Raw genomic sequence first — 17,171 nt, 5'->3', positions numbered from 1 at the left:
CCACTGGTTTCAAAAACAATGATTGATAGGCTGCTTAAACTTCTTGAATTCAACCATTGGGTTCAAATACACATTTAGATTTGTGAACAGCCATCCACAACAATAGGTAAATGAGAGCAGCAGTGTGATTCACATCAATGCGCTGTGTTGATAACAATAAGTGATATCCGGGCGCCGTAGATTACACCACTGCTGTCATCCTTACCTCCAAGTGTTTATTCAAAGTGGATAATCTTTGGATGCCGACAGCAGTCGCACCATTGGAAGACAAAGCTTGGACTATAGCCTACAAAAGCCAATTCCTGCGATCCATCAAACACATTTGGTGTGTCATCATAGTGGTCTGATTTATGGTCAGACTCCCTTAACAAATTTAAACGTATGCCTTTCTTCAACGCTGATTTGAATGTCATTGAAAAAATACAGAAGTGTCAAAGAGTTCTCAAACATCGTTTCTGATTTAAAAAGTAATCTAGTTTTTCAAAAATATCCAATCAGATTACAATATTTTTTGCTGGTAACGTAAGGGATTATTGTTACAGATTTTTTGTAATCCCTTACATGTAACGGATTATATGTAATCAATTACTCCCCAACCCTGGGTATGTATGTGTATATCAAAATCACATTTTATTGGTCACATACACGTGATTAGCAGATGTTAATGCGGGTGTAGCGAAATGCTTGAGCTTCTAAATTCAGCACTAATTTAGCTTCTAAACTCAGGACCCTGTCTTTCAAAGATAATTCATAAAAATCCAAATAACTTCAAAGATCTTCATTGTAAAGGGTTTAAACACTGTTTCCCATGCTTGTTCAATGAACCATAATTAATGAACATGCACCTGTGGAACGGTCACTAAGACACTAACAGTTTACAGACGGTAGGCAATTAAGGTCACAGTTATGAAAACACTAAAGAGGCCTTTCTACTGAAAAACACCAAAAGAAAGATGCCCAGGGTCCCTGCTCATCTGTGCGTGCCTTAGGCATGCTGCAAGGAGGCATGAGGATTGCAGATATGGCCAGGGCAATAAATTGTAATGTCCATACTGTGAGACGCATAAGACAGCGCTACAGGGAGACAGGACAGACAGCTGATCATCCTCGCAGTGGCAGACCACGTGTAACACCTGCACAGGATTGGTACATCTGAACATCACACCTGCGGGACAGGTACAGGATGGCAACAACTGCCTGAGTTAGATCAGGAACACACAATCCCTCCATCAGTGCTCAGACTGTCCGCAATAGGCTGAGAGGGGCTGGACTGAGGGCTTGTAGGCCTGTTGTAAGGCAGGTCCTCACCTAGACATCACCGTCAACAACATCACCTATGGGCACAAACCCACCGTCGCTGGATCAGACAAGACTGGCAAAAAGTGATCTTCACTGACGAGTCGCAGTTGTGTCACCAGGGGCGATGGTCGGATTCGCATTTATCGCCGAAGGAATGAGCTTTACACCGAGGCCTGTACTCGGGATCGATTTGTAGGTGGAGGGTCCATCATGGGCCGCCCCGGTGTGTCACAGCATCATTGGACTGAGCTTGTTGACATTGCAGGCAATCTCCATGCTGTGCGTTACAGGGAAGACATCCTCCTCCCTCATGTGGTACCCTTCCTGCAGGCTCATCCTGACATGACCCTCCAGCATGACAATGCCACCAGCCATACTGCTTGTGTTCTGCCATGGCCAGCGAAGAGCCCGGATCTCAATCCCATTGAGCACGTCTGGGACCTGTTGGACCAGAGGGTGAGGGCTAGGGCCATTCCCCCCCAAAATATCCCGGAACCTTGCAGGTGCCTTGGTGGAAGAGTGGGGTAACATCTCACAGCAAGAACTGGCAAATCTGGTGCAGTCCATGAGGAGGAGATGCACTGCAGCTGGTGGCCACACCAGATACTGACTGTTACTTTTGATTTTGACCCCCCCAGGGACACAATATTCAATTTCTGTTAGTCACATGTCTGTGGAACTTGTTCAGTTTATGTCTCAGTTGTTGAATCATACGTTCATACAAATATTTACACATGTTACATTTACTGAAAATAAACACAGTTGACAGTGAGAGGATGTTTCTGTTTTTGCTGAGTGTACATATATATACACACACATACACACACTATTGTGTGTGGGGTAGAAAGATGAGGTAGTCATTTTTTAAAATCTTGTTAAACACTTATTTCACATGGGGTCCATGCAATTTATGTAAGTTATTACTACTACTGTTTACTCTTGAACATATTCCGGCTTCCCATAACAAAGGGGTTAAATAATTATACACTCAAGACATTTCAGCTTCTCATTTTTAGTTAATCAAGCTTAACATTATGGGTATTGCATGTAGGCCAGTGACACAAAAAATATCTACTTAACCCATTTTAAATTCAGGCAAAAACACAAGAAAATATGGAAGAAGTCAAGGGGTGTGAATTGTTTAGAAGGCACATATACAAAGTATTCAGGCCCCTTGACTTTTTCCACATTTTGTTATGTTACAGCTTTATTCACAAAAACAATAGATTTTTTATTTTTAAATATCCCCCTCAATCTTACACAATACCCCATAATGACAAAGCAAACAGGTTTTTAGAAATGCTTGCCAATTTATAAACGATTCTAAACTGAAATATCAAATTTCCGTAAGTATTCCAGACCATTTACTCAGTACTTTGTTGAAGCACCTTCGGCAGCGATTACTGCATTGAATCTCCTTGGGTATGACACTTGGGTATGACACCTGAAAATAGCTGTGCAGCGACACTCTCCACCCAAGCCGACAGCGCTTGAGAGGAACTGCAGAGAATGTGAAAAACTACCCAAATACAGGTATGACAAGCTTGTAGCGTCATACCCAAGAAGACTCGAGGCTGTAATCTCCGGCAAAGGTGCTTCAACAAAGTACTAAGTAAACGGTCTGAATAATTATGTAAATGTGATAGTTTATTTGATCAAATTTTCTAGAACAAAAAAAACTGTTCTTGCCTTGTCATTATGAGGTATTGTGTGTAGCTTGATTGGGGGGGACTATTTCATACATGTTTGAATAAGTCTAATGTAACAAAATTAATACTGCCCAAACGCACTGTATATATGAGCCCAAGTCCACCAAAAAATAGCTGAATTAAAATGATTGTACCATTATATGATATATAGCCTACCGCATATTACACATGGCAGAAAAACAAATAAATACCTATTTAAGATATTTGGTACAGAATGGTCTAGCCTAAATTAAACAAATTCAGATTTAGCCTACAAATTAGTGCATTTTATTTTGACTAGCTTAGTAATTTCATAATTAATAGACACATTACCTTTAGCTACAGAATATCTCACCACCGTGAGTTTCCATCTCCTCCCCTCTCTCCTTCATTCCTTTCTTCAGCGCTCAGAGAGGGGGGCTGTCAACAGTTTAATGAAATGTTTCATTGTTAAAACATGTTACTATCGATGTTGCCAAACAGATTTTACTTGGTTTCCCAAATTAAGCACTGGGTAGCTGCAGGAACAGGGTTGGAGAGCCCATGGCATACAGAGTTTGGGCGGAATATTACCTGTCACGCAGCAAAATTACCGGAGTAGACTACCAGACATGAGTTAAAAACGTACTGGCGGGAAAGTGGCCTCCATTCACTATCCCGGAAGTCTTTTTGTCTTGCCCATTTGATAAATGGGCCATTACTAATATGTAACATTTATTTCGATTTGGAGAGTCAAAATTAACTTGAGAATAGTATGATGGGTGAAAATATGATCACTTGATGAGAGAACAGCATGTGCAGCTTGAGGCAAGAAACTGAGTAAGCTTTTTTTTTAAATTTTTGTTTACACTTTCTCAAATCATCAATAGCCTGTAGTCGCATCATGCAGCCCATACATCGTTTGATTTTTAAGGCATACCTAAATACACAACTTGAAGCAACCACATATTTAGCCATGGTGCATGTTCAGAATGGTCAGTGAGGGGGGGTCAAGCCTCGACACACCTACAACTTGTTTATTTATCCAAACCCAGCCCTTACCCGCCACCTACTACACTCATAGTACCGGTTGTGAACATAGCGCTACACCCAGCGCTAAGATTTACCATTGCATTACATTTGTTAATAAAAATAGAGCACAAAGTGAATATGTGACTTGTGGAAGTTAGGATTTGCCCCTTAATGCATACACACACTACATGGCCAAAAGTATGTGAACATCTCATTTGAAAATCATGGGCATTAATATGGAGTTCATCCCCCCCTTTGCTGCTACAAGTCTCCACTCTTCTAGGAAAGCTTTCCACAAGATGTTGGAACATCGCTGTGGGGACTTGCTTCCAATCAGCCACAAAAGCATTAGTGAGGGCGGGAACTGATGTTGGGCGATTAGGCCTGGCTCGAAGTCAGCATCCAATTAATCCCAAAGGCGTTCGATGGGGTTGAGGTCAGGGCTCAAGTTCTTCCACACCGATCTTGACGAACCATTTCTAGACGGACCTCGCTTTGTGCACGGGGGCATTGTCATGCTGAAACAGGAAAGGGCCTTCCCCAAACTGTTGCCAAAGTTGGAAGCACAGGATCATCTAGAATGTCATTGTATGCTGTAGCATTAAGATATCCCTTCACTGGAACTAAAAGGTCTAGCCCAAAACATGAAAAACAGCCCCAGACAATTATTCATCCTACACCAAACTTTACAGTTGTCACTATGCATTGGGGCAGGTAGCGTTCTCTTGGCATCCGCCAAACCCAGATTTATTGAAGCGTAATTATTGAACTCATCACTCCAGATAATGCTTTTCCACTGCTCCAGAGTCCAATGGCGGTGAACTTTACACTACTCCAGCCGATGCTTGGCATTGCGCATGGTGATCTTAGGCTTGTGTGCGGCTGCTCGGCCATGAAAACCCATTTCATAAAGCTCCCAATGAACAGTTCTTGGACTGACGTTTCTTCCAGAGGCAGTTTGGAACTTGGTATTGAATGTTACAACCAAGGACCATTTATAAGCGCTCCGCTACTCGGCGGCCCCATTCTATGAGCTTTTGTGGCCTACCATGTTGCGGCTGAGCCATTGCTGCTCCTAGACGTTTCCACTTCACAATAACAGCACTTAAAAGGTGACTAGGGCAGCTCTAGCAGGGCAGAAATTGTACGCACTGACTTGTTGGAAAGTTGGCATCCTGTAACAGGGTCACGTGGAAAGTCACTGAGCTCCTCAGTAAGGCCATTCTACTGCCAATGTTTGTCTATGGAGATTGCATGTCTGTGTGCTCGATTTTATACACGTCAGCAACGGGTGTGGCTGAAATTGAGGAATCCAGTAATTTGAAGGGATGTCCACATACTTTTGTATATATAGTGTATCAATACATGCATTCAAATCTATCTCACCTGAACTCGTGCTCGCTGACGACCTCTCCCAGGTACTCGATGATGAACTGGCCTGAGCGGAGGGGCTCCTTGGTGCGAATGCCCCAACCCTTGCCCTCGGCACGGAAGCGCTCCAGGCACTGCACCCACTCATGCCTCTGGATGTGCTGGTTGTCACACTGCTCCCCGCAGGGACAGGTGCCGGGAGAGCACTCGGCAAAGCTCATCCTGAGGGAGTGGAAGAAAATACGTATTACTGCTAAGTGCGAGACACCAAGATTCTTTAAATAATTCTGAATTCAATTCACATCTTGAGATGCTTTTCCAAGGCAGGTGTCTGAATATTGATGTAAATTGAAAACCCACGCAGGTTTGAAGGAGTTTTCCTTGTAGATAAGCATGGCACTTCAGGGAGCATATGCCAGTGTGCGGGTCTATTTTAATCTCCAATGCCAGTGTTTATACCTGTTGAGGCATTCGTCAAGGCAGCCTCTGTCTACGGCTTCCCCGGAAGGCCTGCAGTTACAGGTGGTGGCTTCATAACCCGAGACAGGCTTCACATCCACATAGACGTCTACAGCGGAAACAGGTTACACAAGGTCAGACACACAATAGCTTGACCAGATTATGGCTGCCTTAATGCTCAGCATGAAATAGTGTTTGGTTACGTTTTTATTGACTGGACCGTAGAAAAGAGTGTGAACTCACTTGATCTGATCTTTTTATAAAGGGGGACGTCAGGCTTCTCGTAGAGCTAAAATGACCAAGAAATGTAGGTTATTACATCATAAGTAGCCTTGTCCGAGCCAAAACTGCCCTTAGTGCAGGAGCCTATCTCCTGTTTTTGTAGAGTGAGGAAAGCTTGATGTTCAAGTACACCTGCTGGACAGGACGCTAGTCTGTCGCAGGCCTTACGTCATAAAAGAGACAAACCCTTATAGATCGAACAAATTCCTATTATAGTTTATCGACTCTGAAGGAACAACACTTAGCAGTGAACATAAGTGATCACCTGGTCATGTTTCCACAGCCACAAGATGTCGTAAGGCAACTGGAAATCAATGCGCTTCTGTCTTAGGTACTTTCCTGAAAGAGGGTGGGGGGGAGACAGAAAATAACAGAATGCGTGAGGGGAACGAGGGAGTTGATTTTAAGACACAGTAACATGTCATGACAAAATGTGTGCGTTTGCGTGCAAAGGACACTCACCAACATGGATGGGGGCAGGAAAAAGCCCGTACTCGTGTTCCCCAGGTGTGTACTCCAGTTTCTCTTTCTTCAGTTGCAGGATCTGACTGCGAGGACTGAAAGAGAAACAGGGACAACAAAAAATAAGAGCGAGTGAGATGTCCATATATGCCCTAAATATTACTGGTTTGAACTTTGGTAAGCAAACGGGTTATCCAGATTTTATGTCTGGCACAATTATGGGACCCACTCCGCAGTCTTGTACACATCAGAGTAGAGCCCAGCTTTTTGGTACTTCTTCTTTGGAGGCCTGGCTGCCCTCTTCTCCCGTAGGCTGGTTATAGGCATGGGTGGAGCTTGTTCCATGGAGACGGTGCCCGGAGGTTCCGGGGAGGAGGGGCCATCTGGTTTCCCCTCCAGAGCACTGAAATAGAATCAAGACTCACTTTAAAGTAATGACTGGCTTGATAGACTCTCCTATATATACACACAGCTGCTAAGATCTAAGATTAGCACTGCCTATGAAACTAAGCAGCATCATGATCACAGTGCTCACTGTTGAGGCTACAATCACGTGTTGGTCTGCGGTGGTGGTGGTTTTACCTGCGAAAGCGCTGCAGCTCCTCTTGGGTAAGCCAGCCTCTTCCTCCCCCGGCTCTGGACCTCATCCCTAGGCCTCCCAGGTTCACCTCCCTGTCCAGCGCTCGTTCCTCCACCTTCTCGCCCTCTGCTACCTCCTCACCCTCCCCTTCCTCCCCCTCTTCCTCCCCATCTCTCTCCCAGAGTTTCCTCTTCTGGCCTTTCCTGCGCTGGCCCTGGACCACCGACTCGATCGCGTCTGTCACCGTGTCCTCTTTACACGCTCCTCCCCCTGACCCTCCTCCTCGGTCCCGGTGCCTGGTCTGGGTCACTTCAGCCGGAGGGGGCGGCGATGGGGGCGGGGAGGGCAGGGGATGCTTCCTGGGGCGCCCGGGGCCCCTCTTCTTGACCACGTTGTTGCCTGTCCTCGCCTGTCTCTGGAGCTTCTTGGCGCGGAGGATCTTGTTGACGTGGTGCAGGCTGTGTTTGGAGGGCTGGGCCCGGTGGGAGTGGTGCTGCGGGGAGGCATCATTGTCCAGGCAGCAGCCCTGGGAGGGTGAGTCGTGGCCGCAGTGGGAGAGGCAGGCGGAGGAGGAAGAAAGGGAGTGGAACAGAGGGTGGTGGTTGTGGTGCTGCATGAGGTGGTCCTCAGGGGCAGAGTGGTCACCTCGGGTCTGGACACCTGATGTATTGCCTGCACATAAACAGACAAGGACAGAGAAGATAGAGGGGAGAGAAGATAGAGGGGGGGGGGGGGGGGGAGTAGATGATAAACATAGGAATAAGCTGCAGCGTGACACTTGTGAACTTGTATTTATTCCAAGTCCTAGCTTACTTCCACTGTTAGGCCGACAACTAGCCTCCGTCTTTCAATGCTGCCTAATAATGATCAAGGCTTAATCTTTAATTGAACTAATTTAATGAACTTGACATCCACTGCCAAATCCCTCACCAAAATGCAGTTTATTACAGATAGACATATAGACTAGGCCCACCTCACCAAACTGAAACGCAACGTCACGAACAATGACGCCAGACTTTCTCAGCTTATTGCATTTAGTCCACTCACATTACTTATAGTAGCACTGTTCACTAAAAGGGGACTGTCAGTTTGCCCAATCAGCACCTGGGCACTCCACCGGCTGCTTCTCCCCACGTTTCTCTCCTCTGGTTCACACTCCTGTGCGAGGTTCTTCCACACTCCACCTCCCTGCCGACTAGTCTATCTCCATGGTGGTGGTGCAGTCTGACCGCTGGACGACCCTGTGTCCTGAGCTCTAATCCTGGATTACCCTGGCTGGGTTCAAACTACACCATGCTGCCTGCTTACCTCACCAGGAGCCTTCCACCCAAGCGTGCCTGGCCTCCTCACACATGCACAGTAACACAGGCACACACGCCCATCTCGCGGTCAAAGGCAGCTTGATGAAGCAGAATCATTACCCAAAGCACTCAGACTTACCTGTCCAGCTATATTAGCTGTGTACACAGAGATCTAAGACAGACAGAAGCAGCCTTTCAGTTTGACAGCTTTGATGGGGAAGGAAGCCTACCAAATATAGCCTGTAACAAAACATCCAGCTCAACTATCACGACAAGACTTTTCTTACTATTCTTACGGACAAAACATCTCGCTGTACATCCTACAAGGCTACAATGACAACCACACACAAAGCAGGGCCCGTTTATGTAATTATGGGGGTTTTGCTGCCAAGCCCTTAATCACAGGTTAGGGCTATCTAATGTCAGGGCCGGTGGACGGTAGATGCACGTACAAGGGATGGCATTGTGTCCCTCCAAGGGATTTCTAAAGGGTATATTGAGTCATTGAACGCTGTGATTCAGCAGAGATAATGGACATGTCCCAAATTGCACCCTATTCTATAGCACAATACTTTTAACCAAGGCTCTGGTCAGAAGTAGTGCACTATAAAGGGAAACGGGTGAAATTTGGGACACACAGTGTTCAGTGCTCACTATGCCATATGGTGGTTTGCAAAGGGGTCACTGCACGGACACATAACCCTGGAATCAATACTGCCACTAATGGCTATGCATACCAGGCCAATTTCACTACTTTACTGCCAAGAAATTAAGCTAAGCGACATCATTCAATCAAAACAGAAACCGCTGAATTCTTGAAGCACCAGCAGCGGAACTATTTTTGGAAGTGAACTTGGTGCACAATTCAATAACCTTCACAATGTCAGATTCAATTTGGGTCAAATTCCGAAGTAGTACAAAGATAGATTTTGGTGCAGAAATCAGAGTCGGAGCTATAAATAGCACAGGGATTTTGAACGCTCTCAAAAAAGTAATTTCTATCAAAGCAAATAGCCTAAAAACAGCTGAGGATTCCCTCACATTGATGTACACACTAGATTTCAGCAAGACAGTGGTACTGTAGGCTAACATCCCTCTAACAGAACGCCCTGTTACAGTGACTCACCCAACTCTCTCCTCTCCGCTGACGTGGAGTGGTCCTTTTTCAGCATCAGCTCCATCCGGGAGAAGTTCGCACTCTCCGCTGCCACTCCCTTCCTGCCTCCGACTCCCCTCAGCGACGTGCTGGTCAGGGCGGTGGCGAACAGGTTGGTGTGGTGCGGGGGGTCCTGGGAGTTGGGGTCCATCTCATCTGTGGGCGTGAGGGGCTCCTCGTCTTCCTCCTCACTGTCTGAGCAGCCCGCCGGGTCTTCTCCCTGCCCTTCTGTGAACGGACTCTGGTCGGCCCCCGCAGGGATCCGGGAGAGCTTAGCGTAGTCTGCCTCAGAGCTTCCCATCCTGAACCAGGACTCTACGGGGTGGTGGCCCCGGGGCCCAGCACTGCCCTGGGTCAGGCGAGAGGGCCCCAGGCAAGACAGGGATGTCTCCTTGCGCTTGTACCTCTCGGCTGAGGAAGAGGAGGACGAGGAAGGGGAGTTGGCCGTGGCCTGGTTGTTGGCACTGGTGGTAGTAGGTGTGGAGTCTCTTCCGAAGCGGCAGCGCTGCAGAGATTCGGCCATTCCAGCGCCGCTGGCTCCGCGTTCTCCTCTTCCCGATCCCGGGCTCTCGGTCATTCCCACTGCACCTCGGCTCCCTCCTCCTCCCTCTTCCCCGTCCTCCTCGGCACAGCGCTCTCTGTGTTTGTGCCTGTGTTTGTGTTTGTGATGCCAGCCGAACGACAGCTCTGAGGACATAGTAGGGTAGAGCACGGGAGACCGGCCCCCACCCTGGAACTCCTGCCTCAGCAGCTTGTGTTTCTTTTTGTGAAATTTGGAGGGGTTGAGCAGGAGGTGTGACGGGTGGTGGTGGTGCACGTAGGAAGGGGGAGGCGGCGGGTGGAAGGAGGGGGAATGATGGGAGTGGTGGGATGAGGCAGAAAGGGGGTTCTGGTGATGGGGGTACAGGGCGCTGGCTTGGGGGTATCCTCTGTAGTAGCCCAGACCAAGGGGACCAGAGGAGTAGGGAACACTGTAGGATGGGTGGTAGAACCCGCCGCTAGATAGTGGGAACCCCAGCCCGTGAACAAAAGGTACGTCTGACATTGACTCCCGCAGCTTTGGAGGGCGCCCGCGTTTCTTCTTCAGGTCTGGCTTGCGGACGTAGTGCAGAGAGTCACAGGGGTACGAGGGGTGTGGGGAGTAGTAGCCGCTGAAGTTGATCCTGAAGATTGTGGGGAGCAGGTCTCTGTGCAGGTAGTGATGCGGAGGGGGGCCACCAGCACCTCCTATGGTCCCAGCGGCCCTGCCACCCGACCCTGGTACTCTGCTCGCTCCTTCAGCTCCCAGGGGCATCCCCAGCCCACTGCTCAGTCTGTGAGCCGGGGTGCGGTGCGCTATCCGGATCTCACTCAGCCTCAACACAATCTCATCCAGCTCGGCCAGGAAGTCGGGGTCCTGGCGCCGGGAGCGCAGCTGCAGGTACTTCTTCTTGCGTTTGCGCTTCTGCCTCTTTAGCTTGTCGTAGCCTGGGCAGCCGTGGCTCCGGCGCTTGCATTTGTGCTTGTGTTTCTCTTTGTGGCCCACTAGTGTGGAGGGAGGGGCTGCCGGATGGGGCCTGCGGGGGTCGGGTGAGGATCTCACCCCCAGCGGTGACGGAGAGGATGAGGGGTGCTCCAGCAGCACTGAGGACGAGTGTCTTAGTCCACCATGAGGGTTCAGCCCAACTCCTACCCCCACAGCTGAGCCCATCACCCCTGGCATTAGCAGCCCATTGGCCATCCCAGGTGGCATCCCCACGCCGCAGGCCTTCTCTCCCCGGTCAGAAGTGCTGTTGTTGTCTGTTCCTATGCCGCTGTCGCTAGGTACAGTTTCCTCGCTATGAGACTCACTGACGGGCGAGGGGGTGGCTTCTTTCAGTTCACTCAGAGGTGCAGGGGATGTTGGGTGGAGAGGCCTGGGAGGGGATAGCTTACGGTAGTGGTAGTGCTGCCTGTAATGGTGGTGGTGGTGATGGTAGCCACGGCACGACTTCTTCTGGGAGGCCACGGCAGCCGAGGAGCCCAGAGTGCGAGGGGAGGGGGCTGAGAACGTCGGGGGAGGGAAGGGGAACGAGTGGTGGACGTGGTGGGAGTGAAAGTGTGGGTGTGTCAGGAAGTGCACTGCCCCTGGCTCCACAAAGCAGGCATCACTGATGGGGCTCTGGCCTCCACTGGACTGGGAGAGCGAGGGGGAGGGGAAAACCTCAGCAGTGGGGAGATGGTGCTGCTGCGACTGGGACTGATGGTGGTGGAGGGGCGATGTGGTGTTTGGGGACAGGAAAGGCCCCTCCGGGGGAGGTGTTGAAGCTGCCAATGAGGGGCTTGTTGATGCTTTAGGTTTGCGCCCTCTCCTTTTCCCCATGTATACTGTCCCCTTTTTGCTTACGTTGATCTGGGGTCCCAGTTTGCCACCAAAAGAAGCAGCCAAGGAGGATAGAGACTGGGTTGCAGCTGCTACCTGGCCCACCACCCCACTGGCAGTTCCTCTGGGGGACTCCTGCTCTGGTCCAGACCCTGGTCCCAATAGGATCTGGCTGAGGAACCGTTTGCGTTTCACACTCTTCATCTTATTGATCTTGCCTATGATGGTTTTCATGATGAGCTGCCCGTTGCCCTTGTTCCGGAACTGTTTCCCATCTCCCCCTTCCGGTGCCAGAGTGGGGGGCTGACCCTCCTGCGGCAAGGTGGGGGGCAGGCGTTTGGGTCGCCCCCGCTTCCTCGGCATAGGTTTGGGAGGATTTAGGTCCACCTCCGGGTGGAGAACAGGGGGGTCCTGCTCCTCTTTCGACTTGTGTAAAGAAAATACCTTGGATGGGACCAGTTTGTGAGGGGGACGTCCCCGAGTGGGGGCGTCCAGCTTGGGCATTTTAGACTTGGGCCGTCCCCTTTTCCTGGCTGGCTGTGGAAAGAGTTGAGACACGCCGGAAGGCTTGACCTTATTAGGGTTAGGAGGCCGTCCTACAGGCCTGCGTATAGGTGGGGGAGTATCAAGGCCTGAGGATAAAGGCACAATGGTTTCGCGCTGGTCAACTGGGCTGCCCTGGCCCGCCCTCTGTGACCGGTTCACTATTCTGGTCCAGCGGGGCTTTCTGCCTCGCCGCTTCTTCAGGGGTTTGTTGTCCTGCCCTGGAGGCGAGCCTGGTGACTCTTCTCCAGGGGACTCGTCTCTGAGAGGAGGGGATGAACGGTCGCCGGCAGGCTCTGGCTGCGAGGCAGTCCATCTCACAGTCTCCAGAGGACTGAAGATGCAGCGGGTGCGACCGTCCCTTTCCCTGTTGGGACTGCGTTTACTGGGGTTGGGACTGCGTTTACTGGGGTTGGGACTGCGTTTACTGGGGTTGGGACTGCGTTTACTGGGGCTCAAGCTCTTGCTTCTCTCCCCTCTGAGTGACTGATTAGCCCCCTTAGTCTTGGACTCCTGCTTGCTGGATGCTGAAGGTGGGGGGCATTTGGATAAGTCTCTGGGGTCGTGCCGGTCACACTCACTGCTGTCCCTCTCACTGCTGTCCCTCTCCTCTGCCTGGGAGGGACTTTCTTGGTCTCTGGAGTGGTGTCCTTGAGAGGCTTGGGAGCCCTGGCGACATGACAGGCTCCCTGTCCTCTTCTCTGATGAGGAGCAAGATGACAAACAAGAGGGTGAGGAGGAGGAAGAGGAGGACGCGGAGTGGGGTGGTGGGCAGTGAGTGAGACGGGACTGTGGCGGCTTCGCGCCTTTACTGTTGCTGTTGTTGTCCTTTGAAGTTGTTGCCAGGCGGCTGTTGCCGCAGGCGTAGGTTAGCACAGGGCTGCTGCTGCGACTGCTGTTGCTGTTGTTACTGCTGCCAGACTTGCCGGCTCCATCTGCCTCCTCTTTCCCAGGTGGGGTGGGTGACTTCTCCGAAACACAGTCTTTATTGTTCCTGGAGCCATAGGGGCGGCCAGGAGGGCGAGAGACAAGAGGGGGTGGAGCTAGGTGGACCGCTCTAGAATAGGTTGCCCTGTTGACCATAGCGCGGTCTCGCTGCTTTTGGGTGGGGGCCATAAAGTTAGAAGTGGTGTGGGTGGTGGGAGAGGGAGTCGTTTTGGGGGGTTTCACCTTGGTGGCCTTTGAGGGAGGGCAGGTGGCGATGAGTTGCGCTAGTTTCTCAGTGACAGTAGGAGCCCCCCAACTAGGAACACCCCGGTCCTTCTCTTCCAGACCTGCAGTGCTGTAAATGTACCCAGGAGGATTGGTAACGCCTTCCACGCTGGGTTCCTGTGATGTGGGCGCAGGAGGGAAGGGGGAGGAGGTCGGAGACTTGGTTTGGGGCATGGGCATCTTCTTCCCAGAGGCGTGGTGCGTTTTGCCATCTGCAGAAGGGCGGTGAAGATTCAGTGGTCTCTCCGTCGAGATGGCGGATTTCCCGTCCGACTTCGCCTCCGACTTGTCTGACTTGCAGGCCAGCTTCGGAGGACCCTGTGAAGAGGATACAAATAATAAAATATAAAAACCATTGATTGCAGAATGATAAGGCCTACCAGAAAGGTAGCTCCTAGAAAGGTATGGTCGTGTTCCACAAAGTAATCTATTTTCTAGAATAACTATTTTGACATTTGTAATCTTCTGATACGTATCCAAACCCAGTCAATACTTTCTGGTAATTAACTAGAGTAGAAAACCTATTAGAAGAAAATGAAGCTCTGAAAGAATCATTTGACAACCACATAAAGCAGGCATAAAGCACAACCCTGTCAATAAGTCTACCTAGACGGTCTACATGGAATCCAATCAGGTTTTGTTTAGTCCTATGTAAATTGCAGTTCATTGATGGGATTTTCTGTCCAATTCTGCTTCCCAGTTCTGCCTCGAGGAAAATAACCTCTAGACTCAATAACACTTATTAGGGTCAGACTGGGACAGAGGAGAGAGAGGAAGGAGTTGAGAAGCAGGTAATGATTGGAAGGGGAGACAAGCCAGAGTGGGACACAAAGAGAATACAGACAAAGAAAAAGATTGTTCAAAATATGAAGCAAAAATCAGCTTTACAAGTATAACTTCTGAATTCAAACCGGCGAAACAAAGCTAGAAGAGAAATGAGTGAACTGGCTGACAGTATTGCTTTGCCTCTTTTTGGCACTGTCCAAAGCCAGACAGGTCTTGTGGAATTCCTAACAGCCTCTTTAGTTAGGATACCTTGTTTGACAGGGATATGGTTTCTCGATCAAAGTCCTACCCTAAAACATGCTTGCCTTGCTTACCCGTTTAGCTGGAGTACTCCCATTCACTCGACTGGGTGAAGTGGTGGAAGGCGAAGAAACAGGTGGAGGAGGAGTGGGGGCAGCAACAGCAGAGGGAGACGAAGACGGTGGGGTGGGTCGTTTAATGCCAGGACTCTGCTCTCTCTCCCTGCCATGTGTTGGGCTCTGGGTCTGGTTGACCCCGTCGCCTGCTCCGACTCCTACGCGGCTCCCGCGGCCCCCTCCGCGCCCGCTGGGTCTCACAGTGGCCCTGAAAGCCGGCCGACACACGTAGTTCTCCAGGATCTTGGGCGGCTTCTTCATGCGTTTGGCCTGCAGGCCAATCTTGAGTTTGACGTTGCCCTCGTGGAGGCTAGTCTCTTTGACAGAGAACTGGGGTGACTGCTGCTGGTCACCGGAGCCCCCTCCTCCACCTGCAGCAGAAGAGGGGTCTTTCTGCGACGCCTCTTTCTCCTCCTCGTCTTTCTTCCCACCCCCTCCTGCCTTCTCTCGCTCCCCTTGGGGAGCAGTGATGGAGAGGGGGGGTGGAGTAGCAGGCCCCCCCTGAGTCCTCTGATCCATCAGAGATTTAGGGGGTGAGGGGTGACTAGGGAGGGATGTTTCGGACGGCAGGTACAGTTTTCTAGGAAAAGGCAGCGGTCCAGGAAGAGACGGGATAGGAGTGAAGGGGGATATTGGGGAAGCTAAAAAGCAATCCTTGCTCGGTGTCTTTTCTCCCTTCCTGGCTGCCCAGCCCTCTTTCTCCGTCCTTCAAGCTGTAGAGAGAATTACAGGTAGAGATGTGAGGGGGTAGAACAAGGTGGGGAATAGCAAAGAGAAAATACAAAAGTTTGATATTAGTCAGTCAACTGAGCAAAAACACTGACTTTACTTATCACTGCGAGGCATCCTTTAGCATAGTAAATGAGCGAGGAGAAGAGAGAGGTGAAATATTTGTAACATCTATTTGCTTAGCAGCTTTCCTTCTTCCCTCGGCGACTTTTTATGATGTGTTCGTCCTTACAGCTTCCCTCAATCTGTGACCTATTTACACAGCTGGGTGTGTATTTGACAAGAGGTGTAGTTCTGATGCTCAAGGACTCAATAACATCCATCCACCCGAGAACTTCAACTCCCAATAACCCTCCAGGTCCAAGGTACAGGGTCTATAATGTCACTATCAAGTGTCTTGAGTAAGATAACTGGTTTAGGGTCAGTTCTGCCTTTTAGATCACAACGAATAGGAATACGTCGACAGTGGGAACCTGATCCTAGACCAGCACTCTGAGCTCTGACCCTCAGATATGGTTACAGAGCATTACGGCTACTGTAGTGCATCATGCTACAGACCCCACCACCACTACCCAGGTGATTTGTGATAAGCTGCTAAATGAACCATGGATCTCTCATTAGTTTTTGTGAAAATGTCTCTCAGATTGCTCCGAGCTTAGTGCTGCGGCAAGGTTCCTAATTGTGTTCTCGAAAGACGGACGTGTTCGTATGAAAGAAATGGTCCGCTCCGGCTCCCTGCGGCCACTGAATGATTTAATGCGGGCTCGCCCAAAGCAGGTGCTTTCTCCTGGTGTAGTCATTTGGAGGCGATTCAGAACTGTGACCTCAGCACATTGGGCCCTCTGGGGGATAGAGGATCCAGCCGCTGTTCCCAGCCACTCCGGAGCAGCCAATGAGAGAGAGCAGCATGCTGACGGTTTCTCTGTGCCTGCCCTACTGTGGCAGAAAGCACTAACATATTAATTTAGTGGAGCCAGAGCAAGCCTAAGGAAAGTCTTTACAAGTCATCCGATAAAGCAGTCAGAGTTCTAAAATCAACATTGTTCGGAAGCCTGAGAGAATACTTGTTCTGGATTGTTTTCCTTGTAGCTTCTAGGGCTTGGGGGAGCAAGCTTTTTCTGCAGAATCACAACTGTGGGCCAGAACTTGGGAGTCTTGCCTGTGCTTCCCCACACCCACTTCTCCATGTTTACTTCAATTACTCACTCCACTTCGCCTCTAACTTCCACCATGAGCCCCCCCCCCCCCCCCCCCCCCCCCCCCCCCGTTACACATACCACACTCAAATCACACCTCCCTCCTTTCTGCCCCACTCTTCTTTCTACTTTCCCTCTCCCTTTCACTCACTTGGAAAGCTCCAGGAACAGAGGACAAACTAGTCACTGGTTTCCTACTAATCGAAAACACATTTCTTTCCCCCCACGCTTCTCTCTCTCTCTCCTTTCCCCATGTCCTTGCTTCACTCTGTGACAATCATTCCCCTAGTTCTTCAAAACTCACTGCTTAAAGTGTTAGTGTGTGTGCAAATTCATTGTGTAGCTTCCGCTGATCTGAGTGCTGGTATGCCAAAAGTAATTGGCTGTAGTAGCAAGGGA

The 17,171-nt window shown here is 49.9% G+C and overlaps 1 protein-coding gene across 10 annotated transcripts in view; it reads right to left on the bottom strand.

The window, feature by feature from the left end:
• Positions 1–17,171, bottom strand: part of LOC110487650 (histone-lysine N-methyltransferase ASH1L) — a 51,230-nt gene that overhangs the window by 30,013 nt on the left and 4,046 nt on the right. For 9 of the 10 annotated variants that reach the window (XR_016493680.1, XM_090228248.1, XM_090228253.1 and 6 more), the window contains 9 exons: positions 14,806–15,560; positions 9,580–14,023; positions 7,155–7,824; positions 6,802–6,975; positions 6,573–6,667; positions 6,376–6,449; positions 6,072–6,117; positions 5,829–5,937; positions 5,385–5,591 (listed from right to left, as the gene is read on the bottom strand). Coding sequence is in view for 8 of the 10 variants with exons in the window: in XM_090228248.1 (XP_090084374.1) it covers positions 5,385–5,591; positions 5,829–5,937; positions 6,072–6,117; positions 6,376–6,449; positions 6,573–6,667; positions 6,802–6,975; positions 7,155–7,824; positions 9,580–14,023; positions 14,806–15,366 (6,380 nt within the window). In the remaining 2 variants the exon portion in view is untranslated. Of the gene's footprint in view, positions 1–3,320; positions 3,408–5,384; positions 5,592–5,828; positions 5,938–6,071; positions 6,118–6,375; positions 6,450–6,572; positions 6,668–6,801; positions 6,976–7,154; positions 7,825–9,579; positions 14,024–14,805; positions 15,561–17,171 lie in introns of all 10 variants that reach the window. The other variant, XR_016493681.1, reaches the window with a different exon arrangement.

The sequence above is a fragment of the Oncorhynchus mykiss genome, chromosome 30 (genome assembly GCF_057628025.1).
Source record: "Oncorhynchus mykiss isolate SJ-2025 chromosome 30, ASM5762802v1, whole genome shotgun sequence".
NCBI lineage: Eukaryota > Metazoa > Chordata > Actinopteri > Salmoniformes > Salmonidae > Oncorhynchus > Oncorhynchus mykiss.
The sequence above is the reverse complement of the archived record's forward strand: the minus strand, read 5'-3'. Positions and strand labels throughout refer to the sequence as shown.